The 25,833-nt window shown below is 59.9% G+C and overlaps 1 protein-coding gene across 5 annotated transcripts in view; it reads right to left on the bottom strand.

Annotated features, from left to right (window-relative positions):
• The window catches only part of SH3TC1 (SH3 domain and tetratricopeptide repeats 1), a 49,403-nt gene extending 33,065 nt beyond the window's left edge, over positions 1-16,338 (bottom strand). For 2 of the 5 annotated variants that reach the window (XM_031438164.2, XM_031438172.2), the window contains exon 1: positions 3,430-3,606. Coding sequence is in view for 1 of the 5 variants with exons in the window: in XM_064488433.1 (XP_064344503.1) it covers positions 1,182-1,202 (21 nt within the window). In the remaining 4 variants the exon portion in view is untranslated. Of the gene's footprint in view, positions 1-1,181; positions 1,205-3,429; positions 3,610-16,236 lie in introns of those variants that run through there. The other 3 variants (XM_031438188.2, XM_031438178.2, XM_064488433.1) reach the window with 3 other exon arrangements.
• Between the last annotated feature and the right edge of the window lie 9,495 nt (positions 16,339-25,833).

Below are 25,833 nucleotides of genomic sequence, written 5' to 3'. Positions count from 1 at the left end.
TCCTTTTGTCCCCAAGGCCTCTGTGCACTGGACTCCGGAGGGCACCCCTCTGATGTCAGGCGAGTGGTAGCCACTCCGACGGCAGCTCAGGGAGCTGCCTCACCTCCCGGGGTCCTTGGGACGACATTGAGGGGGAGCCTAAGCCCACAGGGCTGTTGCCAGGCCCACTTCCTCACCGACCCTCCCTTGCAGATGCGAGAGAGGGCCCAGGGATGGGGACGGCCTGCTTTAGTTCATCACAGCTTTCTCTGGCCTGCTTTCTCTTGAACTAGCATAACTTCTAAAATGGATTTAACACAGAAGCAGGAATGGCCATGTTTCTGGCCAGAAATACTCCGGTTTCCCTGTGTATGGCTCAGTCCCAAACAGCCCTGTGCCTCAGAGAAAAGGGAGGAGGTGGGCTGCCTTCTCCTCCAGGGGGACCCACACGGCCCGTGCAGCCAGCGGCTGGCGAGGCCATAGCAGCAGCACAAAGCCGCCACCCCCGACCCCCGCCCACTGCTCCAGCTGTGACCTGGTCCCCTCCCCCAACCACCTCTGAAGGCCAGAGCTGGGGGTGGGCACCGGACCCCAAGGGAAACCCCGGGGACCCTGGCACCCTTCCAGGCAGGGAGGAGGGAGCGGGCTGGAGGCTGCTCGCGTTTCCAGAGGAAGCAGCTGCCCGGGCCGGCGGGTTCCAGGAATTCTGCACGCGGCCCCTGTTAAATGGCCTGACGTCGTGTCAACCCCTGGTGCCTCGTACGCCCTGTCTCCTGGTCCCAGGTGCCGTCCCCACCCCTGTCTCGCATGAAGACCTCCAGGCACCCTTCAGAATGCAGCTCTGTCTGTCTGGCTTCCCTCCCCGGCTCCCAGCCAAGCCGGCGTCCGCGTCCTTCCCCTCCGCACTCTGGAAGCAGCGATCCCCGCACGTGTGGTGGAACACATGCCGGCCTGGACTCAGGGGGCCGCCAGGACCAGGACGCCTGTGGCTTCCTGGCAGCTCTGCTCTTTCGAAGCATCTCAGTGGAACACTGGGATCTGTCATCCTGTTCGGGTTCTGCTTGTGGGTCTCTAGCCCCTCCCCGGGCCCCCCTCCCTGCTCTGTAGCCAGGCATCTCTGCACGACGGGGCCACATTCAGGGTGTCTGCCTCTCTCCTCCCCCACCTCCCCACCCCCAGCCTCCCCCCAAGTCAGGACCTACCCATTGGCGCCTCGCCTGCATCTGGGGCCCACGGGCCTGCCCCTAGTGGCTCAGGGACAGTTTCCTGAGAAAAGGGGAGGCCTCAGGGCTCAGGGGATTTCCCACCTGCTCAGTGAGGGCCCTGCCCACCAGGCGGGGCTGCTGGTGACAGCGTGGGTTTCCTAGTCACAGCCGGCATGAGGAAGTGGTCTCTCTCCCCTGGAGGGTCCCTCCCCAAGGTTCCTAAAATGGCCTTGCTCAGCTGAGCAGGCACCAGCTCCCAGCTGCAGGAGGGGCCGCCCGGACCACAGCCGGCAAGGGTCCAGGCCTCCCGTAGGCAGCCCTGCAGAGGCTCGGGGACTCTCCTTCCCTCCTTCACTCTGGTGGGTCAGAAACAGGCTTCAGGCCCCAGCTAGCACCCAGCCCTCGGGGACGGGAGTTTGGCTCGAGAATGCTGAGACCTGGGCTCAGTGGGCCAGGAGGCCGTCCTGACCCCCGGAGGATAAGAATGAAATAAATCAGCAGCTACAAGGAGGTCAGTGGATCAAAGGGTGCGGCCCTGGGTTACAGCTGGCGTGTGATAAGTGTGGGCGGAAGAAGGGAGGAGATGGTTTGGGGAGGCCTGGCCGGAGCTCTCTCTGGACCCAAACGGGTCTCTCTCGAGGACCCAAGCAGACTCGCCCACCTCACCAGGAGGCACCTCTTGTGGGCTGTCTGGTCACCGCCTGGCCTGGGGTGAGCAGTGTCCCTCAGATTCACGTCCGCCCGTAACCTCAGAACGTGTTCTTACCTGGAAATGGGGTCTTTGCAGGTGAGGCTAAGAGGAGGTCACCTTGGACTGGGTCCTTATAAGAAGAGGAGGGACACAAGAGACACTGAGAGATGCCGTGTGAGGACAGAGGCCCAGACTAGGGGGATGCGCCCACAGCCCACAAGCCGCCAGGAGCTGAAGAGACAGGAAGGACCCTCCCCGCGGCCCCCGGGGGCTGCTCCCTGATCACACCTGGGCTTCAGACTTCTGGCCCCCGGAACTGGAAGGGAACACACTTCTGTTGTTTGAAGCCCCCGGCTGGCAGCACTTTGCCGCAGCAGCCCCAGCTCGGGGGTCGCCCCTTGTCCGCCGTGCCCTGATTGTCCCTGCTGTGAGGCAGATGTTTGGGGAGGGGGTTAAGTGACCTCAGGCTCATCAAATGCTGGCACAACACCCAACTCAGGAAGCACGGTCACTACCAGGAGCCACCACCCGCGGAGCTAAGTGTCCTCGCTTAGTCTACTCCACGGCCCGAGGAGAATGACGGTGCCCACTTCACAGACGGGCCATCGAGGTGCAATGAGCACTGAGCTGACTCGGCCAGGCCAGGGGGACACTCATGGGATGTGAACCCAGCGGGTCCAAGCCCAGCCCTCGACACCCACCCTTAATCTGGGCACACCCCGCCTCAGGCCCCCACTCTGAGCCCAGCCCCAGCCTCCCTGCCCCCTTCCTCTCCTCGGTGGGGGGCACACCCCAAGTTGCCGGCATCACTAACTCCCCACAGTGTCACTTTGCCTTCTGTTGTCTTTATGAAACCCTCACAGATGGGCCTGGGGCTCCCGGGCGGGTCCCTCAAGGCTAGGGGAGGGTCTCAGGGCTCTGCTGGGACCACGTGCTCAAGGCAGTACCTGGCACTAAAAGACTTGGGTCTGGGTCTCCCCTAGAACTTTCTGTTTGGGGTCACTCGTCAAGTCACTTGTCCCATTTGTTGATGGAGAAGAGGGGCGGTGACCTCAGAGTGGCTGGGTCACAGCTGCAGCGCCACCCTGAGTGGGCACTTTGAGTGTCTGCCTGAGGTGACGCCAACCCAGGGTGGGGGCCAACCTGAGGCCCCTAGACCCAGAACCCTGCTTACCGGTGACATTCCCACGTCCTGCCCAGACCCTCGGGACACACTGGCTGGGTTCCCATGTGAAGGGGGAGTCAAATGAAATCATGGGAGCAAGTTGCTCTATCAAACCTGACATCGTCACTAAAGCGGTCACTGCCGGCCACACAGCCCGGCTCCCAGAGTCCCGGCCAGTCTGCTACCCTGTGCCCACTGCCATCAGGGCCTCCCCAGATGGCTGTTCTGCTCCCTCCCAATCCCAAAAGGTCAGAAAAGTCTTCAAAAAGGTCAGAAAAGTCTTCAAGAAAGTGAAAGGCAAGAGCTGACTCAGATTCAAGACCCAGCTCTGCGGATGACCCCTGCTCAGCCAGTCCTCACCCCCTCGACCCCCATCCAGCACCCCGTACCTGCGCCCACTCCTCAGAGGTGACCACAGTCACCAGGTGGCCGCTCCCGGCTCCTCGCAGGCTGGCTCTGCAGGCCGGCCCCGCAGGCCGTCTCCCCCAGCCATGGCACCCACGGCCCAGCTGACTGCACAGCAGCCGCCACCGCCCCCGGCTTCCTGCCCGACTTCCTCCCTGCGCCCGGGCCGCTGGCGAGGGGCAGGCCCCGCGCAGCGGTACCGCCTCCAAGGGCCGGTTGATCATTAGCTCCGTCCTGGACCGGCTCCAGGCCTCGTCCCGCCTGCCCGCTGCCGGGCACCCAGGCTCGGAGGCGGAGGCCAGGGGCCACCCAGGCTTTCGCCTGAGCCGCCGATACTGGGGAAGTCCACCAGCTGCCCTGCCAGCCTCAGCTGTCCCTCTTCCATGTGCTGCGCGCGCACACACCCGCACCCACACCCACACACATGCACTTGCGTGCACAGGAGGACACGCGCGTGCACTCACATGCACAGGCATAGATACGGCTGCTTCCCTCTGCCCGGGGCTGCCCCGGCCCGCTGGCCCGATCACTCCAACATGCACAGTAGAAGAAGGCATCTTCCCACAGGCTCGCCTTCCTTCTTTGCCTTCCTGCTGGCTCCAGGCCCGACCTGCGTTTGAGAGCAGGGAATCTCAGCCCTGCTTGGGGAGCAGGGAGTTGGCCTCCAGTCTCTGGGACAAGAAGCAGGAACTGACCTGGGGTCGGCCTCTGGCCCCAGCCCCCACCTGCTCTCAGGCCCTCCCAGAGGCCGGGGAGGTCGCTGGCCTCAGCCCAGACCCCGGAAACAAGAGCAGGAGTCAGAGGGAGGGTGTAGCTCAAGTGGTAGAGCACATGCTTAGCATGCATGGAGTCCCGGGTTCAATCCCCGCTGCCACCTCTAAAAATAAATAAATAGACCTAATTACCTCCCCCCACACACAAAAAAAGCAGGACTCAACCTTCTCCGTCTGTCTCATTCTTGGATAGGCTGGGCTTTCCCATATGCCCCGGCTCAATGACCAGGAACAATGAAGCGGTAATGTGCCCGTTTTATACACAGGGAAACTGAGGGCCAGGAGGTCACGTGACAGGCCCAGCGCCAGTGGAAACTAGAAGACAGCCCAGAGCCAGGCCTGACAGACGCTGACGGCCCCGGGCCACGGTAACTGCGGCCCTGCTGACATCTGGGGCATCGCTCTTGGTCATGGGGAGGGGCTGCCTTGCCCACCGCAGGATTTTAGCAGCATCCCTGGCCTCTGCCATCTAGATGCTGACCCCAGCTGTGACAGCCAGACACATCTCCAGACATTTGTCCCTGGGGACAATGGCACCCAGGCTGAGAACCACTCTAGGCAAAGGTATTTCTGGATGACACCCTCCCACCCCATCTGTCCTTCCTCTGACCAACTCCTGGCATTATGCCCGGCCACCCCAAAGCCATATATCCCCCTCCCCTCCGCAGCAGGCCGGAGCCCAGGTGTGAGGGAGGAGCCGGGCCTCCTCACACCGGCAAGGTCCCTGCTGAGGGCCCGCGCTGGCCACGGAGACCAGGAGCCGGCGAGCCACTCACCTCGCTGGCAGAGCCAGGCCCAGCACTCAGGCTCCCTGCACCCCGAGCCCAGCTGGACCTCACCCTGCACACCACCCATGTGCTCGGTGACCACAAAGCAGGAAACAGAGGCTCCAGGTGGCTATTTTCACAGCCCCCATGACCGCAGGCCGAGTATCAGGGAGGAATTTCACGCCACCCTGTGGGCCCCCAGGGACCAGGAGGCCCCAGAGCAGGGGAGTAGCTGCTCCCACCAGCAGTCCTTTCTCTTCCTTCCACTGGGAGGCGTGGTGTCTCTGAGCCTGGCTGTCCCCTCCGTGGAGTGGGGACAGCAATCTCTCTTGAAGAGCAGCTGTGACGGTCACTGTGTGTGTCCTGGGGCTGCCGTGACAAAGTACCACAGACCAGGTGACTTCAAACAACAGTGATTTATTCTCACAGCTCTGGAGGCCAGAGTCTAAATCAAGGTGTCAGCAGGGCCGGGCTCCCTCGGGGGACTCTGGGGGCAGCCCTTCCTGCCTCTTCCAGCTCCTGGTGGCTCCAGGCATCCCTGGGCTCCTGGACACATCACCCCAATCTCTGCCTGTCAGCAGCCTCCCCTCTGTGTCCTCTTGTCTCTCTTATAAGGACACTCATCATTGTATTTAGGGCCCGCAGATAACCCAGCAGGACCTCATCTTGAGATCCTCACATTAATTACATCAAGACCCTCTTTCTAAGTAAGCGTGTGATCAGAGGTTCCGGTGGACATTCCTGCGGGGGCCGCGCTCCGGGCCAGCGCACTAGATGCCCACGGGAGGGTGGAGCGGGCTGGGTCTGGGGTTAGTGTGGGGGGCGCCTTCCTGCCGGACCACAGCGCCCTCCTGCCGGGCTCCCCCAGCCTCAGCGAACTGCAGTCCTTCAAGCCCCAGGGTCCAGGCATCCTGTCCTGAAGGCCTTCCGGTGTCCTGAGCTCCACCTGCCTCTCCACCTCCCCAGCCCCCTCGGCTCCCTACTCCAGGCTGGCCTCCCTCCAGCCCGGCCCAGCCGGCAGGGGCCTCTGTCCAGCTCCCTGCACCTCCCGCTTCGCTGCCTTGGGCTCAGGTGACGCCCAGACCCTGGCAAGGGGCCTGCTGCCTTGGCCACAGGACGTCGGGCGCTGGGTTTCCCTCGCCCCAGCCTCCGCGGGGACCCCTCTCCTGGGCAAGCATACCTCTCCCTCCACGCCCACACCCGCCTCCGCCCCCAGCCTTTCAACCCCACTTCTCGTCCTTCTCCACCAGAAGGTGAGGCTCTCAGCCCATTGTCTCCAGTGCAGGCTGCCCCTCAGGGCAGGAGCCGAGCTGGCGATGGCACCTGGGACACTGACGCCGCCTGGAAGCTCGGCGCTGCTGTGCTGGTCACTGGGCCTCGGTGTTTGTTTGCCCAGGGAAGCCCAGGGTGGGTTGGGGGCTATTTTGTGGTCTTGCTCTGGGCCATCATGTGGCTTAAACTAGAGGCAGGAATTCTCCCACAGGGTGCACGACATAGCTGTACTCAGACATCTGTTTATTCAGCAAACTCCAGTGCCCGGTCCTCTCCTGCAGGCCCTGCACAGCCAAGAGCTGAGGACAGAGCTCACCAGGCAAGTGGAGAAATTGCTACGTGTCGGAGGGCCAGCACCACCACCTGTCCCCAGGCCTGGCCGCTCAGTGAGCCGGCTGGCCTGTCCCAGTGCTGCGTGAGGCCCCGGAGGGCTGTGCAGAGGAGCTGCTCTCAGCGCTGAGACCTCTCTGCAACTCACAGTGTGCCCTGGGGCATGTGTCCCCGCTCCTCTCGGCCTCAGTCTTTCATCTGTGAAGTGGGCACCCCCAGCTCTGCAGCCGGCTCTCTGGATCCCCACCTTGTGCTGAACACGAGCTGTTTGCTTCTTCTCCCTTTGTTTTTCTGCAAACTGTATTGAAAGAGGCCCCAGACAGGCTCCAGGGCCATACATGGGTCTGGACACATTTCCTCTCCTGGCCATTGTCCCCTGCCATGGCCCAAGACCCCACATCCTGTTTGTCTCTGCAGCTGCTCTTGGCCCAAGGCCGGGGGTGGTTTCCAAGAGCCTTCCCAACTGTGCCCAGCATTCTTCAACTCTGCACAGAGCTCCAACTCTGCCCAGCGCCCCCCAATTCTGTACATTGTACCCTGGCTCTGCAGGATGTACCTCAACTCTGCACAGAACACCCCAACTCTGCATTTCCCACCCCAACCTCACAGCCTATACCCCAACTCTGCAAGTGTCCCTGAATAGCCTTCCAGAAGAAGAACATGAGCCTTTCAAATCAGGGGCTTTCCAAAGTGGGGTCCTCTCGGAGGCTGCTACACAGGGTAGGCCCAGCCCAGCCTTTGGGTCCCTCGGAGAGAGCCTATCACTCCTTGGGCCTCGGTTTCTCCCCTTTCAGACAGTAGAGTTGGGCTTGGAGATGTATAAGTGCCCTCCGAGGTCAGCAGCTCTGACCCCCGCAGGGCTGTAACAAGTTCCAGTTCTCACTTGCCAAGAAGATGCTAGACACAAGGACAGCGGCCCTCCTAGTATATGACCACCATCCCACTGGGCTGGGTAGCAGGGGGACCGGGGGAGGCAGGACCTCCCCGGCTCACACAGCCCCCAGGTCCCAGGGCAGCAGCACCGGCCAGGATGCCAGGGCCCCCCAGGCCAAAGCAGACCACTGAATCTCTAAGGGGTGAGATGTAGCCAGAGGGAGAGCTCCCAGGAACTTCCAGTGGGAAAGGCAGCTGCTCTGAGGGTCCGAGGTAGGCCCCCTCCCACCTTCACTCCTCCTGGACTCGACTCTGCTATTGCGGGCAGAAATTTCTCATGGGCCCCCGGACAGCTCCCACCAGACTCCTGGACCACAGACACTGGCCCTGGGCTGCAATCCAGAGCTGAGGTACAAGGCTGAGAGGTACAAGGCTGAGAGGTGCCCTGCCTTCTGCCCTCAGCTTATTTTTTACTTTTTAGCTCGTGGGGCAAATAGCAACAAGTGTGGTCATACAAAGACAAAAGGCAATTGCTAATTTTGTCACCTCATCTTATGGCGTTTTCGGTTCTTTGGGACTATGAGGCGCCATATCAGCACAGTCTCGGGCCCAGAGAGGTGGCCCAGAGCAACCCCCACGCCCTGCTGGGGTCCCCTGGACAGCCTCCCTGTCACGTGGTCCAGCCTTTTAGTGGATCCCCCACTCTGCCTCGAGATAGCTCTGCACTTTGAGGTTCAGAGCTGCCCCCACCCCCAGCAATCTCAGCTCCACCATCCCAGCTCCGCCTTCGTGTCCCCACCCACAAGGGGGCTCCCAGACTAGTTGGGGAGACAGACTTGGAAGGAGACTGAGATAATGTAGCACAATCTGTGCAGCAACAAAGGGAAGCCTGGGAGGGGACGGAGAGGGGAGTGAAATCAAGGAAGGCGTCCTGGAGGAGGAGGCTCCTCCACCAGATCTTGGAGCAAAAGGGACTAGGCAAAGAGAGGGTGTAAGGGTCTTCCCGGGAGGAAGGCCGCCAGAAGGGCACTTAAGCCCAGCCTGCCCCAGGTATGCACAGAGGATGAAGGCGGTCACACTGTCACCCTGAGGGTTAATCTTCAACAGCCCATAAACAGTGAATCCCAGGAATGCAGAGGCTGGGGGAGGGGGTGGGTGTAGGCTGAGGGAACATAACTACTCCCTCTGGCCGTCCCAGCAACCCCGGGCGGCAGCAGCAAGCCGTGCTCCGGACTCTGGCAGGGGCAGCAGTCGCACGCTGTAGAGGGCCAGAGGAAATAGGTTTGGCTTTTGGGGCCCTCCAGTGGGCCTCTATTACAGCCTGAAGACTGCTAGGAAGTGAGTGGGTCTCGCCGTGTACCAATGAAACCTTATCTACAAGACAGGGGCAGGATTTGGCCCCAGGAGCAGGGCCTTGCCCCAGAGAACTGGGTGGGGTGGGGAATGAGGGGAAAAGCACCTCAGGGTCCCGCTGCCAATGCAGGACGCGACCAGCGCAGAGGCAGCCCTGCCACCCTAGATGGGGGTGCGCGAAGGTTCCCCCTTCGGAGAGCGGCTACTCAGGGAGGGTGGAGCCGGCGCGAGGCCGGAGCCGGGCGGGGCAGCCATGGCCAGGCAGCCGCAGACCGCCTGTGCTCCACGGTGGCGCGGGGCACAGCGCACGAGGCGGCTCCCTGCCTCCCTCCTCCCGGGGTCAGGGATGTCACTGCAGGCTCAGAGCTCAGTTATCCAGGATAACCAAGAAGCGACACTTAAGTGCGCTCCCGGCAAAGACAGGTGATTGGGCAGCCAGGTGGCAAAGTCCGTCCCTCAAGCCTACAAATGGAGCCCCTCATCCAAGGTCACAGGAGGGGGTGTCCCCAGTGTTCACACGGTCCACACCAAGCCACACCCCATCACCTCTCCTGGTCTGTGGGTCCACATCGGTAAGACACTGAGGTGCCCCCGCTGAGGCAATCTCCCAGAAACACACCTTCCAAGGCACATTCCTGAGCCCCGCCCAGGTCGAAGGATCACTAGACCCAAGATGCCCTCACCAGCTGGTTCCTTCACACACACACACACACGCACACGCACACGCACACGCACACGCACACGTCTGACCCAGACGCGGCCCGGGACGGACACAGGCGCCGCTAGCCTGGAGCCCGGCACGCAGCCGCTGCACTGAGCGCCAGGACCGTGCCTGTGGCCAGCAGGGCTCGGCCTGTTTGTTGTTTCTGGACTTAGCGGCTGAAGCCAGCCCAGATCAAAGAGGAGCAGGGCCTGGGCCCCGCGATTTCAGGAACTGCTCTTTGCAAAACAGGAATATCAGGACCAAACAGGCTTCCCAGATGACTGACGGCCACCCGGGCCAGAGCGAAGGCCTGCAGGAAGCGGTCAGCAGTTTCCGAGGTCCGAAGACACCCAGCCCCATGCCCCACCCCGGCCTCGGCCCCGGCCCCGGCCCCGGCCCCGGCCCATCCGGCTCTGTCCGGACGGGCGCCGCCCTCGCCGGGAACTGCTGGCTCTGCTGCCCCGTCACTCCTCCTCGGCCCGCGACAAGGCTGGGTCCTGGTTGTATTTGTGCCAGGGACTCCTCTGCTTGCAGAAGAGGGGTGCTCCTCGTCAACATCCCAAATAGCACAATGTGGGCACCTGGGGGGATTTGGTGGGAAAGGATAAACAGGGGAGGGAGGCCTGGGCTGGTACATCTCCCTGTCACATCCTCAGAGGGGCCCCAACCTGCCCACCAGTTCAAAGCAGGCCCCTCCTTTAAAAAATGAGGGAGGAGGTTCTGAGTGGCCACACAGCCGGGAGTGGCCATGTCTCAGGGGTCCCTCCCATCATAGGACACACACGCCCCGCTCCGCAGGACCATCTGCCCATGCGTGGTGGGGTGACCAGGAGGGGGCCCTAGAGGGGACAACGGAGCAGCAGCTCCCAGGCTGGGTGCCCGCGTGTGACTCCGGCTGCTGCCTTCCCTGGGAGCCTGGGAAGTTGCCAAAGCTTATAGATGCGACCCTGGGACACCCTAATCCCCTTGGCCCCGACTCCCCAGAGCACCCTCATTCCAGACCAGGGTGGGGAAACTCTGCTGGAATTCTGGACATTCTCGAAGCCCAGTCATCAGGGGGTGGATCTTGAACTCGATTGTGCAAACGTTAACCCAGCCCCAGCACACACTCCCCAAAGGCCTCTCGGGGGAGCGACAGTCCTCTCAGCCAAGACCCACCTCCCTGGAAACAGGGCCCAGGTCACCGCAGGCCGAGAGAGGGCAGGAGAACTCAGGTGGGAATTTCCACAGGACACCCTTTCAGTGTCGCTCTGAGCTGCGCGGGGACTGCACGTGGGGGATGCCGGCTCCGGGGGCACAAACCCATTTGAGGCCCAATTTCACTCGTTTGGTTACTTGTCATCTCTGCTCCTTTCCCAGCAAATCTTCCAGAGCCTTCCACCCTGGTCAGCTCTGTGCAACCTCCTCACCTCACCTCACCCACCCCGCTCCCTGAACCTGCCCTCACCCCGGCCGCCGGCACCTCTGTGTTGCTAACTCTGATGGATGGTCGGTCCCCATCCTCATCTCACTGGCTCCTCAGGGTCTCTCTTCTGCCCACTGACCATGCCTTCCTCCTGCCTCACTTGCTATGTCTCTGTCTACACTCACCCTTAGGTGTGAGTGCAAAGGTCGAGGACTTCTAGAGCCGTCTGCCCCTCAGTGTCACCCACACCCCCACATTTGCACGTCCTCTTCCTGGTCACCTTCTCCTCCAGGCTCTGACCTCAAACTCCTGTCTGTCTCCCAAGTCTCCCTCCCACTTTGCCTCCTTCTGGGGGCTTGCTGATGCGGACAAGCCAGTCCTCCCCCAGCCCCAAGAGCCCTGAGCACATTGTGCTGTAACTGGGTCTCCATCTAGGTTGCCAGTAGGTTCACACTCGAGGACCCATTGTTGGGGCAGTCTGCAAGCATTTGTTGAATGACTAACAGGTGCCCAGCTAGCTCCTGTTGTCCCTTACCAGGAAGGGGCAGGAATGTGGTCCTGAGGTAGCCAAGGGGCAGGGATGTGTGACAAATCTCATCAAGACATCCACGTCTGGGCAACAGTGACCAAAAGAGGACAAAGGCCATCAAGGCTGGGGACCTTGGTGACCAAAGTTCAGGGACAGGGGCCGTGAGTGGTGGGCTCATGGGAGGCCTGTTGGGCTCCTGCCAAAGTGGACCTCCCACCCCAGCTCCTGTCTGGATTTTAGCCTCTAATCATGAAACTAAGGGACAGGCAGGCGAGGCCCAGGGATTTCCCAAAACATGAAATTGCAGGAGAAGCAGGGACACAGGTGGCAGGAGAGGCCTGGGAGCCCTCTGCCTCTGGCCTCCCATCATCACCCACCCCACACACCCAGTCATGCTGCAGGAAGAAGGGAGCTGTCTGCACATCACCACCCTTGGCCATTTCTTGTCGAGGCGGGCTTGGCTCAGGCTGCTTCCGTGCCCCAAATGCCTTCTGTTTCCCCTGGGCTGCCTGGCAAACTCTTACGCATCCTACCAAACCCTGCTTGACCACCACCTCCTCTGGGAGCCGTCCCAGATTAGAAGAAGGGGAATGAACGGCTCCTTCTGGTCCCACCATCAGAGCCAGCCATGAGCAGACTCTAACCTGGTGCCCGACACGTGGTGGGCTCTCTGCTGACGTCTCGTTCAGACTGGCCATTAGCTAACAGGGGATCTGGGTAACTTATTTTAGCTCTCTCAGCCTCCGTCACTCTGACCACGGCACGGGACTACAGTCCTGTCTTATGAGATGGTGCCGAGGTTTCAGATGGGGGCCTGGGTGTACGTGACTTGTTAAAGAGTTTCTCAGTGACACATGGACCAAGAAACCAGCCCCTCAGACTCCATGCTCAGGGTCTGAACCCAGGCAGCTTCGGGGCACAGCCTCTGGTCCCTCCACTTATTTAAGTGGCTCTTTTTTTATTTGTTTTGTTTCGTTTTGTATTGTTTCAGTGGCTCTTCTTCTGTTGTTTTTTTAAACTAAACTTCTTAGTTTAAAACAGTTTTAGGCTTACAGAAAGGTTGCGATGACTGTGCAGACACTCCCCTGCACCCACGCCCAGCTCCCCCACCGCCGTCCCACGTGACTAAGGCACGTTTCATCACAATGGATGAATCAACGCTAATACATCACTATTAGCCAAAGTTCCTGCCTCACTTGGCTTCCTTGGTTTCTCCCTCGTGTCCGTGTCTGTCCCCAGAGCCCACTGGGGACAGATTGCATCCTCAGGAATCTTTCTCCTTAGGCAGCTCTGGGCTGTGACACTTTCTCAGATTTTCCATGTTTTTCATGTCCTTGATGGTTTTGAGGACCCGCCAGGTATTTTTGCTGAATGTACTAGAGCTGGGATTTGTCTGCTGTGTTTTTCAGTTCTTTTACTGTTAATTTTCAACAAACAAAATTTGCGGCAGGTTTTGGCTCTGAGTCAGGCTGGACCCGGCCCTCTGCCAGCAGCTATTTTTCATTAAACTGCACCTGAGCCATCGACCCCCATTCAGTGCCCTGGGGGAAGGGACCGATGACTCTAAGAAAACAGTGAGGGCTGGGAGCAGACCGTTCCTATCTGTCCAGGTCCTGAAAATATATGAAGTGGTGCACAGTCCCTCCCAACCAGAAGTGCTAACTGCTCCCAAGAGACCCTTTGTCACCTCCCAGCTCCGCAGCCCCGTGCCTGCCAGCGCAGCTCCGAGGGCTGCGAGGAGAGCAGCGCAGGGGCCGGCCTGAGGGCGGGTCACCAGGCCTGCAAAACCGCAGTGTTCACCCTTCAGCTGGCGGCCCCACCTCTGGGATCGCAGTGCAGGTGACCGCCCACTTCTGAGACAACAGGGCTCCGACGGGGCAGGACTCAATGTAACAGTGACACCTTGGCAGTAACCCAGGTGTCAAATGAATCATGCTGCAGACTCGCACCCGACAGCATGAGGCCGGTTTCCGGGCGCAGCCCGGGCAAGATCTCTGAGCCACATTAAGTGGGAAAAAAAGCAAGATGCTCTGCTGCCTTTGGTGTTCTGCAGAGGGATACCTTCCTATTTGCTCATGGTTATAAAAAGAAAGTGGAAGGAGCAATAAGCCGGCTGCACTGGATGGCCGAGAAGGGGACGGACAGGGGGCTTCTCCGGGCGGTGAAACTCCTTGTGACTCCGGGGTGGTGGGTACCTGGCACTGTGCGTTTGTTAAAAGACATTAAAATTTACAGCACAAAGCAAACCCTAATGTGTGCAAATTTTAAAAATTGAGGACGGGGATTCCCAGGATGGACGCAGGGTGTGTCAAAACGGTGAACTGTGTTCATTCCAAACATATGACACAGCCTCACTGAAGGGAGGGGAGTGGTGCCTGCCCACCAGCGCGGCCCCAGGCGGAGCCTGAAGACTGGGCTGAGAGGACACTCACAAGTGCCCGGGGCTCTGGCTGGTCCCACTCCCCAGGGGCCCTGGGTTACAGAGGCTTGTGCTCCCTCAGTGCAACCAGCAGGGGAGCGAGGACCGCTCCGTAAATGGGTGGTGGGTGGTGAGTCGGGGGTGACGGCTCAGAGGTGGAGGCACCAGGGTGAAGTCGCGTTTCGCTTGGTTCAGATGTACACGGTACCTGTAGAAACACCTGCTGGGGGAGGGCACAGCTCAGGGGTAGACGCGGGCTCAGCACGCACAAGGTCCTGGGTTCAATCCCCAGTGCCTCCATTAAAAAACATTGGTAAATAAATAAATAAACCCAATTTCCTCCCCTTCAAAAAATAAATAAAGTTTTAAAAATATAAATAGATATAAAAATGAAAGAAACACTACGTATGTGTATATACACAGGTTAGTATACACATATATACGTACTAACTCACAGATAAGTGCATACACACGGATCCGTGTGCACACGGTACACTCATATACACGGGTTATACACGGTACATGTGCACGTACAGCCCCCAGTCCTGCCAGCTGAGGGGGCCTAAAAGGAAAGACCCCCAGGTAGCAGCAAGCACACGAGTGCAGGTGAATGTCGGCGTCGCAGGCTCTCTCCTATAAGAGGAGTCAGGACTCTTGAGGGAATGTCTCGTCCTAGGACTGGGCCAGGAAGTATGCACAGCGAACGGGCTCGTAGTGCCAGGAAAGTAAGGGTGTACAGAATGAATGAATGAATGAAGAATGAAGTCCCACAATGACAGGCATGTCGCAGGGACACGGGGCCAACTGAAGGAGCTCCCAGTGGCCAAAGCTGGAAAAACTTGGGCCCCAATTAGTTTGTGTTTGATTATAACCCGTGGTCTCTGTCTAACCACAAGCTATCAGCAGACAAGGCCTGACTGAGGAACGTTTTACAAAACACACAACCAAGCTCCTCAAAACAAAACCAAAACGAGGGAAGTCCCAGCCCAGGAGCCCGAGGAGACGCGCTGACTAAATGTCACCTGTGTCCTGGACGCAGTCTTGGGACAGAAAGGGGACATTAGGTAAAACCAAGGAAACCTGAATAAAATAGGGGTTTTCCTTAATAATAACGAACCAGCATTGGTTCCTAAGTGGTGGTAAACGTACCTCACTGCTGTGTGATGTTAGTGGCAGGGGAGACTGGCTCGGGGCCGCGAGAGCTCTCTGTGCTGTATTTGCAATTATTTTGTAAATCCGAAACTGTTCTTAATAATCAAATCTATTTTTTTTAAAGGCCTGGTAAGGTGGAACAGTCTGGATGTGTGTGGAGAGAAGAATTAGGGCCCAAAGACGCCGGAGGGAGATGTCCCAGAGGGACTTGCTGTGTGGCCATGGGCCAGCCCTCCCAAGCCTGGCTCCCCTTACCGTCCCTGAAGCACCAGGAAACCAAGGCAGGCCTTTGGAGGAGACCCCAGCTCCAGCTGCTGCCTGCCAGTGACCTCGGGGCCCCTCTGTAAACAGAGGGTGAGGACGGGTCCCTCCTAAGATCAGCTGAGAATTCTGTAAACAACACTCCGCCGGGGCGGCACCGCAGCCCCTGTAGGGGAAGGGGGAGGGTCACTAGGCTCACTGTAAGGGAGGCTCAGAGGTGTCCCGCCTCTCCCGGGCCACAGGGCTGCCCCCTCACCTCCGGGCCAGTCTGCGCAAAGTCCACTGTGCATCCCAGGACAGCAGGGACAGAGCCTCTCTACCCGCTGCACCTACAGCCTGTCCGTCTCCTCTCGCCCCCTCCCCGTTCAAAACCCAAGCACAGGCCCACTGCTGAGGAACGAGGGGCGGGCCCCAGGGATGTCCAGGGAAGGTGGGGCAGACTTAGAGGCAAGGGAAAGCCAGGACCCAGCCCCCAGCCTCCAGGCCCATGGCTCCTGTTTCCCTCCAGGGTCACGAGCCCTGGGCTGCAGCCCTGACCGCCTGTGGACACTGTACGAAGCCCCAACACGGTCTCATTTTGCAGACACTCAAACTGAGTCACTCACTGCTAGCCGCTCAGCCAAGATCAGAACGACCAGAACGCCCAGGGCTGCTGCCTACTGGGCCCTCCAGAGCCCTCCCTTCCCCCCACCCGTGGGAAGGCGCCTCCCTGCCTCACAACTGCCTCCTTGCCAACATCCAGCCTCACCACCAGCTCTTGGCCCCTTTCTCAGACTACCTGAGCACTGCCCTGCTTCTTGCTGCCTGGCCAGGCCGCTTTCGGGATGCACCCCCCACACACCCTCCCGCGGTCTCACCTGTCCCGGAAGGTGACTCTCGGCACACTCGGGGCTGAGGGCTGCCTCGAAGGGACGGCTTCCCCTGGAACAGACCAGCCAGGGGACAGGAACTTACCCGGCCAAGGAAGGGAAGAGGGAGGCTCTCCGGGCCCCTCAGGATGGTCCCCGCCGTGCAGTGCCTGTTCCGGGCAGGAAGGTGCACATTTTCAGCCAGCCCGGCCTCCAGGCTACAATCAGGTGGCCTGAGCGGTCAGCCCGGGTCATTGGCTGCACCCTCGGCCAGCCCAGCCCTCCGGGAAGGGGCCGAGTCGGCTCCACTGACCTTCCTCCTACTTATCAGCCATCGGAAGTCAGCAATCCTGGCTCAGCATTCCAGAGCAGGGCGGGAAGGGGCTGCCCGCTGGCGACGGGGTCTGGTGTGTGCCGGGGCTCTGGGGACACGGGGGGTCGGGTGCCACCTCCCTTGTCCCTGTGCCTCAGAGAGGAGGGAGGCTGGCCCTTGACAGCTGCTAGGCCACCCCTTAGCTGGGCTGAGGAGCGCTCGTGACTCTTGCTGGGGCCAGATTTCTGTCGCAAACATTTACTGAGCACCTGCTGTGTGCTGGGCCCGGTGTGAGGCCAGCACTGGGTCTCAGAGGGTGTCCAGAGAGAACGTTTCCCAAACTGGCTCCTCACCAGTCATCTGGGGTGTCCTTAAAGTTATAGATTCTCGACTCCAGACCCACTACATCAGCACCTTCTGGGGAAGGGCCAAGAAATCTGGATTTTTAACAAGTTCCCCAGTGGCTCCTGTCATCAGGCAAGTCTGAGCACCCCTGTCCCAAACGACACATCTAACCTCAGACATTCAAATACGTGGGCAGAGTCACCTAGGGCCTGTGGTTGACACACCTCCCCTAATCCTCCACAGACCCTGGAGCCGCTAGGGTCAGGACCCTGGCTTCCAGGACCGGCTGTGTGACTAGAGGCAAGTCTCTTAACCTCTCTGTGCTTCCCTTTCCTTGTCTTTGAAATGGAAGAACACTAGACACTTGGCCCAGCTCATCAGCATCAGTGAGAACAAGTGAGTTAGTAAGTGTTGAGGACTCGAAGCGGCGCCACACACAGGTGCACACACGTGTGCACACACGTACACGTACAAACAAGTGAGTTAGTAAGTGTTGAGGACTCGAAGCAGCGCCACACACACAGGTGCACACACGTACACACACACATGCGCACAGACAAACGCACAAACACACACACATACACGTACAAACACCTCAGATGTGTATTTTTATTGGGCATCTTGGAGACGCTGGCTCTCAGCAGTGACTCGTGCTGTCGCGGGAGAAGAGGCGGGAGGCGCAGGGCCTGAGGCGGCCTCGGGGCTGGGCAGGAGCTGGCCACTCGGCTCTCAGCCCCTCTGTGGATGAACAAACGAATGACTGAAGGAAAGAGGTATGAAGTGCCTGGCACGTTTCTTTGCTTTTTATTGTGCGGGTGCGCCGACACTGCAGGCTGACGCCTGCTAACGGCTGGGCAGGCGGCCCCTTCAGTCCAGAACCTGGGCTTTCTTTCTGTAAGCCCCTGGGCTCACCCGCCTCCGGCCTGTAGGGACCACAGCTCTGGCCTCAGGGATCACATCCCTGTGAGTGTCACCAACTGTCAGCTGCCCTCGGCCCCAGGTGCCGGGCTTAAAGACCTTTGATTCTTTCCCAGCAATTGAAGGTAGAGAATTCCCCTAAAGCCAGACGTCTGGCGGTTCTGGAAGGTCAGGATGCCCGGGGCAGCGCTCCCAGGCAGCTCGCTGAGGGCCCACAGCCGCATCGTGGACGGTGAGCTCTCGCAGGCCCTCGCCATCGGGGGCTTCACCGCTTCCCTAGCTGGTGCCCTGCGAGGACTGAGCGATGACCCCCGCTTCCCTGGGCCCAGCAGCCAGTCTGGGTGGTGCAGTTCCCAAGAACCTGCCCAGAACCCTCGAGCTCCTGGACCCCCCCATTGCAAGCTCCCTGATGCTGCCTGGCCCCAGGCCTACGCAGACCTGCAGGGCCCCATGCAATGGCCAGGGGAGGTCGTGGGTTACTAACCCCAGGGAGGCCAGGCTGGGGGCTCACAGGTGGTCTGGTCCAGCCTCTCTCCTCAGCAGCCCTCCCCCAGATCGAGGGCCAGCAGGGGGCCGGGCACCTCACTCAGGCTTAGATTCCAAGGATCCTCCCACCCAGCCAGTCCCCGTTTCCAGGAGTAGAGACTGAGGCCCTGAGTGGCCCAGCAACTTGGCCCAGAATTTCCCCCGGAAGTGCCAGGCTGGGGTCCCACTGCGGGGTTTCCCGCCACTCAGGTCTCGAGTCTGGAGGATCATTTTTGCCAGAGACTCGACTTCTGCCCTCCCCTAACCCAGCGGGTCCTCTCACCTGGCCAAGCTGTGTCAGGAGCCCTGAGTTTTCAATCCTGGCACCACTGCAGACAATACCCAGCTCCCTTTGGGCCTCAGTTTCCCCGTTTGCAGTCAGGAAGGGGCCGGGCTGGGAGCTCTCTGGGGTTCAAGGTTCCGGAGCAGACACCCTCCCACCTGGCGGACTGCGGGCATCTTCCCTCCCCTCGGCGCCCAGGCGGTGGGGCTGGAGTCTCCCCTCCGTCCTCTGTGAGAGCCCTCCCCACGGCGCAGCAGCCTCGTACCCGCCTCCTGGCACCCAGACCCGATAGGCTCAGAATCGGAAACGCCTTGACTCGCGTGAGACGTCCGTGAGACATGCAAATCGTCTTGCCGTGGGGACTGGTGCTGTGGAGCCCAAATTCACTTAAAAACAAACAAATCCCCTGCGTCCTAAATGTATCCTCTTAAAGACCATTTTGAAAATCTTGCTTTGAAAACACTAAAGCCAAGAGCGACACACGCCCAGCAGCCGTGACCCAGGAGGGCAGCCCCAGGCTGGCCCGCGGGCCCCGAGAGTGAGCAGGACAGGCTGCGGCTGCTCTTCCGGAAGAGCCTCCCCACGAGGGGGAGGGGCCCAGGGTGAGCGACGCAGTGACGGGCGGAAGGTGGCCTGAGGGGTGGGCATGACCACTTCTGAGTGAGGAGGACCCACGAGAAGCTGGAAGACCCTAGACAGTGAGTGTGGACTGGCAGGCTGAGACACGCACGGCCAGGATCTCCAAATTAAATGGACGATGCTCGGGCTGATTCCTTCTGGGACAGCAGAGCTCCCGGCAGCCAGAGAGGTAAACGGGCAAATGCGAGGCTGGGAGCTGCATGCCTGGCGGGGACAGGCATGACCAGCAGCAGAGCAGCTGTACACACGAACAGGAGGTTGGGCTACACCCCAAGGCCATGTGGACTTGAACTTGGCTCTTGGAACATGATCACAGGGTCTCCCTCTAGGGCCGGGGTCCCACCCAGGCCACAGTGGGACGTTTCTGGACAACGATTGTTGATGTCATGGCAGGGTGCATACTGATCACATGAAAACATTCTTGACGTGTTCTGCAAGGCCAGGCCAGAGAAGGCCAGGGAAGGGGTTTCAAAGCGTACTGATGATTGGAGCCCAGGTTTGCTTTGAAAACGCTCTTTAGAGGGAAAAAAAAGCTGGATGAAAAACACAAAAATGTTCTCTGTGGTCATCAGAGAGATGAGGTCGGGCCACTCAGCGTCCGTGATACTCCCTCTGTATTTTCAGGGTGTATTGCTTTTTCAATCAGAAGAGGATTATTTTGTAATCAAAACAAATGCGACAGGTGGATAATGAAAACCATCTTTTGTGCGCACCCTTATAAATGAAGGTGTTTCTGAGCAAGCTGACAAGCCCGAGGATGGGCGCACTGGCGGCAGGCCCCTCGGAATGCGGGCTGCCGGAGTCCCCGTCCTCAGGGACCCTGGGCAGGGGACGGTCCCCTCCCCTCAGTTTTTGATTCTTTAAGGTGTCACTGGCTCACGGCATGTCTCCCCTCAACCCCCGCTGTGAACAGACACGGGGATGAGCCCCAAGGAGCCCGGGGAGTGGGGAACTCTCGCTCTGAGTGACTCTGAGCAAGTCCCTCCTCTCTGGACCTCGGTTCCCCCCTCTCTGGACCCACGTTCACACTCAGGCCAAACCTGGGGGTGGCTCCTGCCCACCACTGCCCTCTAGTGGAAGACTGGGCACACAGCGCCGCATAGATCACCACCTGGGACCTGCCTGAGACCCCCGCGGGCACCGCAGCAGGAGCGCCCCGAGGCTGCGAGGCTGCGTCCCTCTCATCACCCCTCAACCGGTGAGAAGGACGTGGCTTCCAGGAAGTGCTGCGCGGGGTTCACCTGGTTCTCTTCACTTAGATCCCTGGTTCTTAATCACACAACAGTATTGAGAATTTCCCGGTGGATAATGCGTATTAATGGCTTGCAGTGATTGGCACTGTCCCCAGCCTGTGCTAACTCAGGTCACCGCTCACACGAGCCCTCGTCCGCTCACAAGAGCAGCCCTAGAGGTGGGCGCTCTGGCCTCGCCCTCTTACAGCGAGGAGCTAAGAGGGGGTGAGCCCAAGCTGGGGAGCTGGGTGGGCACCCAGCAACAGCCCCTGCACCAGTGCCCCCTCCCCGGCCTAAGTAACACCTGTGAGGTCCGGGCAGGAACGAAGCAAGAGCACTGTCCACCTGGCAGGAACCATGGAGCCCGTGCGGGCCCCCGGCCATGGCAGCTGCCACCAAGGACGGAGCAAGCCCCCTTCCCAGGACACGGCAAGCACCCTTCTGGGCAGGAACAGGCTGCCCCTCGCCGCACCCACCTTTCAGAGGGCGCAGGGTGGGGTGGAAAGAGAGACAACTGGTTCTGACACACCAGGTCGTATTTTCTTGAGTCAGACACTTAACCTTTCTAAGCGTCAGGGCTTTCATCGTGAAAATGAGGCTCGCATGTGAGCAAGCTCGGAAGCCATCACCCCCGGCTTCTAGCCGACACCACGGCTGCAGCTTCACCCGAGCCCCTGACCCACAGCAACGGTGTGATAAGAAATGCTGGTGGTTGTAACCCACTAGAAATCACGGGGATCACCCCCCACACTCACCGGAAGGGCCGCTTGTGACTCAATGAGGGGAGGCAGACCAGGTGGCTCAGACCATGGACAGCGGCGTCAACCACACTTGGGGACTGTGCACCTCTCTGTTCTGCCAGCTGCTGGCTTCAGGTCGACCTTGGGGAGGGGGCCTCAATTTCCTTATCTGTGGAATGGAGCCAGCAACCTCAGGGGCTGCTGCGACGACTGAGGTAACTCAGGTAGAGAAAGCTACGCCCTCGGTAATGGCGGCGCCCGATGCTCTGGGGCCGAGCCTCGGGCAGGCGGTGTTGCTGCATTAGCGTCCATCCGCTCCTTCCCCCACCGCCCTGCAAAGTCAGCTCCTCGTTTGGAGAAGAAAACACAGGAAGGCCACAGGTCTGTGTGTCTGCACCTGGGGACAGCAAATGACAAACCGGACCTGATTTTCTGGAAGGACAAGGATGAGGGTGATTTGAAAAAATGCTCTGGCAGGCCCCCTGGGTTGCCACAGTTCATGAGAAAGCACCAGGGATCAGCGAGAGAGCACTTGATCCTGCTGGTGCTCCCGGCTCTGCTCATGGCTGGCTGTGTGACTGCAGGCAAGTGCTCACCCTCTCTGAGCCTGCGTGCACCCAGCTGTGAGGTGGGTCGTACGAGGACCAGATGGCACAAGGACACGCCGTGGTTCTGCCCGTTCTCCCCTCCCCACCCCCCGCCTGACCCAGGAGTCCGTCTGGAAGCCCCTGGTTTCCCTGGTCTGCCTTTTCATCTGAGTCCAGATTTCACCGAATCAATCAATCAGTGTAAAACCTCCGGGTCCTGTCCTATCATCCAGCTCCATGCAGATCTCCCTTCTTCTACCGTATTCACCACCTCAGCCACCCTGTAAGGCCAGTATCGTCACCCTTACTTCGTGGATGAGGAAACTGGGGCTCTGTGGGATGAGGAAACTTGCCTAGGTCTCACAGCTCGGGCTGGTGCTGGGTCTCTGGTCCTCCTGTGGCTCCTCTGCTAGGGACCCAGGAACCCAGCAGGAGCAAGGCCACAGGTGAGGAGGAGCCCTGGAGACCCCAGAGGGGCCAGGCGGAGTGTGTGCTGGCGGCTCTCTCTCTCTGGCCTGGCCTCTTCAGAGCCACCACTGTCAGGCTGGCTGGCACCAGCCTCCAGCTCCAAGGGGGCAGGCGTGGTCACCTGGGCGCTGGGCAGCCGTGGGCGGCTCCAGTTAGGGCTGGGGAAGCGCTGATGCAGAAGATCCTGGTTAACCAGCCGCAGGGAAGGAACGAGGCCCAGGCTGGCAGGCGTGTCCTCACACAGCGCACGGGCTGGACAGACAGGATGCTGGGTGGCCACGTGGGCTGGATGGTCTTCTGCCATCGTTCCAGCCCCCAGCCCAGCCCTGTGAGCTCACCGTGTGCCGGGCCCTGCAGAGCACAGGGTGGACCTGGGTCTCCGGCCCAGCAATATGACCCCAGCAATGAGTCCTGGGGAGACGCCTCCCCTCGTCAGCCCGTGCCCTCGCCCGTGCGAGGGGGTCATGATGCGGGGTTCATAAGGACCACAAATTCATCACGGGAACACCCCGTGTCCAGCACAGGGAGGGCACTGATTTCTTGCTGTTTTTATTATTTTTTCACAAGGTCTAAATACAGTAAAATACACTTTGCTCTGGTGTCCGGTTTGCACAAGCGTTAACACAGGTAATCACCCCCTGAAAACACAAAACAATTCCGTCTCCTCTCCCGATAGGCTCTGAACTAGGAACACGCTGCTTTTACCTGGAGGTGGTCAAGCTGGTGTGGACGGCGGTTCCCAGGCCCATTCAGCTTTCGAAGCCTTTGCAGGGCTATTTGGATCTGACCCGTGTGTGTGACCAAGACACTCTCGGACCAAACCTTGGTCCAGCCCCAGCAGCCCTTTTGCCAGTGGGCCCAGCCTTTGAGCCAGAACCCAGCTAAGCCAGTCAAAGCTATGTCCCACTGCTCCCCAAGGACGCCCGATGCCCGGCCTTCAGCAGGGATCCCACAAAGCAGGTTTAACCAGGACCACCCCACCCCAGATGTTCCCTTTTAGAAATTTCCATCCACTGACCCCACCCACTCCTGGGCTATGAAACCCACCTGTCCACTTCCTCACAGACATCTCTTTACCTACGGCAATACTCCTGCATAAAATCACTGCTTTAACTGCCGTCCAGCTCTGGGTTTTCTCTGATATGCACCCCACCAGTATCCTCTTTAGGGTCAGACCCTAAACTTGGGGGTAAGCAGCCCCCTCCTTGACCCCCCCATCCAGGCACAGGGAGGGCGCTTCACCGGGCAATGGTGGTTGTTCTGCTCAGGGTCCTGACTTCTGCGGCGGGAGGTCCACACCGGCCAGAGCCACTGAGGGCCTCTCGTGCTGTTACCAATCAGGGTTCCTGGACTTCTTAACCTTCTTAATAGAAATTGAGAAGAGTCCAGAGGAGAAACTAAGGCAAGGCTTTACTGGGGCTCATGCTGCAGCACCAGGGAGCGAGAACAAGTAACAGGGGCCCGTGCTCCCAGAGGAGGGGCGAGCTGGTCCCTTAAATGGGGTGAGGAGGGGGGCGGGTCCAGGGGTCAGGCCAGAGGAGGGGCTTAGGTGGCCTGCCCACCCCCTTGGTGGTCCTGTGTGCAAGGATCGTCTGAGGTACCCTGCTTTTGTTCCCGACACTTCAGAAGTGGCACTTGGGTTTTTGGTCTTTTTGTATCTCTTTGTTCATAATTTGATCCCAACAGCACATGCATGCAGTTGTTTTTAGTCCCTTACAATTTCTTTGTATTTTGTTGCTCGAGATGTTTGTCCAGTTGCGAGCAGCAGGGGGTCCCAGCCTGTCTCAATGCCACCTGTTCACCTGTGGAGAGGGGACCTGTCACTGAGCACCGGCTTACACCCCATTAGACCGTCCCAGACAGCCTGCAAGGTCCCTGTGAGAGTTCCCATTTTAAAGATGAGAAGAGTGAGGCCCGGAAAGGAATGACAGCATGACCGCAGCAGATTCTTCCTCTGTGGCTGGTCATTCAGGTTATGGACATAGTTGCTCAGAAAACCCACGTGCGGGATTTTCCTCAGTTAGACGCTGGAGACTGTGGGCCCACTGCTGTCTTGTCTCTGCCTCTCCGCCCCTCTAGCTGAGGGCCAGAAAGCAGATAGCTCGCTGTCTGGAGAGCAGGTCGGATTACTCGCTAGCAGCAAGAACTCCTCTAAACCCTCCTGCTTCCCCTCGTGCAGTGCAGCCGGGGCGGCTCCCAGAAAGGGAGCCAGCAACCACGGTGCAGGCATCCAGCGTCCTCAGAACGCCTCTCGGCCTTTTCACGTCAGCCTTTCTCATCAAGGGTCTCTTAAGAAAACGGAGTTCCAATGCCCTCGGGCACCCACCCTTCTAATGAATTAGCCCTCCTCCCACCCCAGGCGTCCAGAGCATCCTCCCAGTGAGCTTCCGCAGAGAAAACAGCCCACGGATCTCTCTCCAGCCCCAGGTTCAGAACTCAGCTGGAGAAGGGCTGCTCCGCCTGCCTTGCCCTCACTCCTGGCTCCTGTCCGCCCCTCCAACTCCTCCCCCGTTATTTCTCTGTCTCTGTCTCCCTCCCTCCTCACCCCCCCCCCCCGTGAGTGACATCTGTGGCTCCTGCCATCTCTCTGAATCTCCACAGGGCAAGTCCCCAATCGCAGTCACTCAGGTAGCTCAGGCAGAAGGCTCGGCCACTTTTCTGATTCCCAGGGGCCCAGCTGCCTGGGCTCTGTGCCTGGCACTCAAGGTTCCTAGGGACACAGCCCCTCAGCCTTGGCAGCCCCCTCTCCTGCTCGGTCCTTTCCCTCCCTGCCTTGGCCTGGGCCCCCCCCAACCCCCCTCCAGAAAGGGAGACAGGGATTTGAAGAGGAAACTTCCTGTGACAGTGACTCCCAGGAACAAGAGGGGGCCCAGGGAGGGGGCCACAGGTCGAGGGCAGAGATGAGGGATGTTACCGAGCTGGTCACCCTGCAGGCACCTGGGGCTTAATCCCACTGAGACCTTCTGAGCCTCATGGAATGTGCCTCAGAATCGCCCCCTTGAGCCTTGAAGAGGGCTGTGGGTGCACAGACTCCCCGGCCCCTCGGTCAGGGGTGGCCTTGGCTGTGGATGGCCTCGCACCACCAGGCTGCATGCCGGGCAATCCCGTGGGCACCCCCGCCACGTGTCAGTGAAGCCCAGGGCAGAACTGAAGAGACTTTGCAGGACAGCATCTGAGATGCCCAGTGCAGCCCAGCCCTCACGTGGCTCAGCTCTGCTCACACCCAGTCAAGACGAGGCCACCGATGGACCTTCTCGGCAGCCCACAGTCTCTACAGAGACTCATGCAGGAGGCTCAGCAGAACAAGGGACGGCCCGTAGCTCCCGCGGGGCTCCGGCGCTCGCTCACCCTCTCTTCCCCCACCATTCCAGGCCCCACGCACGCCTGGCCAGCACTCCCATCAGGGCCACCTGAGGGACGGGAGGCGCAGACCGTCCCGGAGCCCTCAGTGCTGGCGCCTCACACGGCTGTCCTTGCGCTGCCTGTTTGCTGTCACCACTGGGTGGAAGAGCCCAGAGACATCGCCGTGGTCTTCCAGGCTCCAGACTCACTCCTCCTGCCCGTGGGGGCATCCCCAGCTCGTGATGATCAGGGTCACTTATCTTCCCCCTCCCACCCCCAGGAGAGGAGCTCTGCCTCTGGTCCGTCTGAGG

This window comes from Camelus dromedarius, chromosome 1 (genome assembly GCF_036321535.1).
Source record: "Camelus dromedarius isolate mCamDro1 chromosome 1, mCamDro1.pat, whole genome shotgun sequence".
Lineage (NCBI taxonomy): Eukaryota > Metazoa > Chordata > Mammalia > Artiodactyla > Camelidae > Camelus > Camelus dromedarius.
The sequence above is the reverse complement of the archived record's forward strand: the minus strand, read 5'-3'. Positions and strand labels throughout refer to the sequence as shown.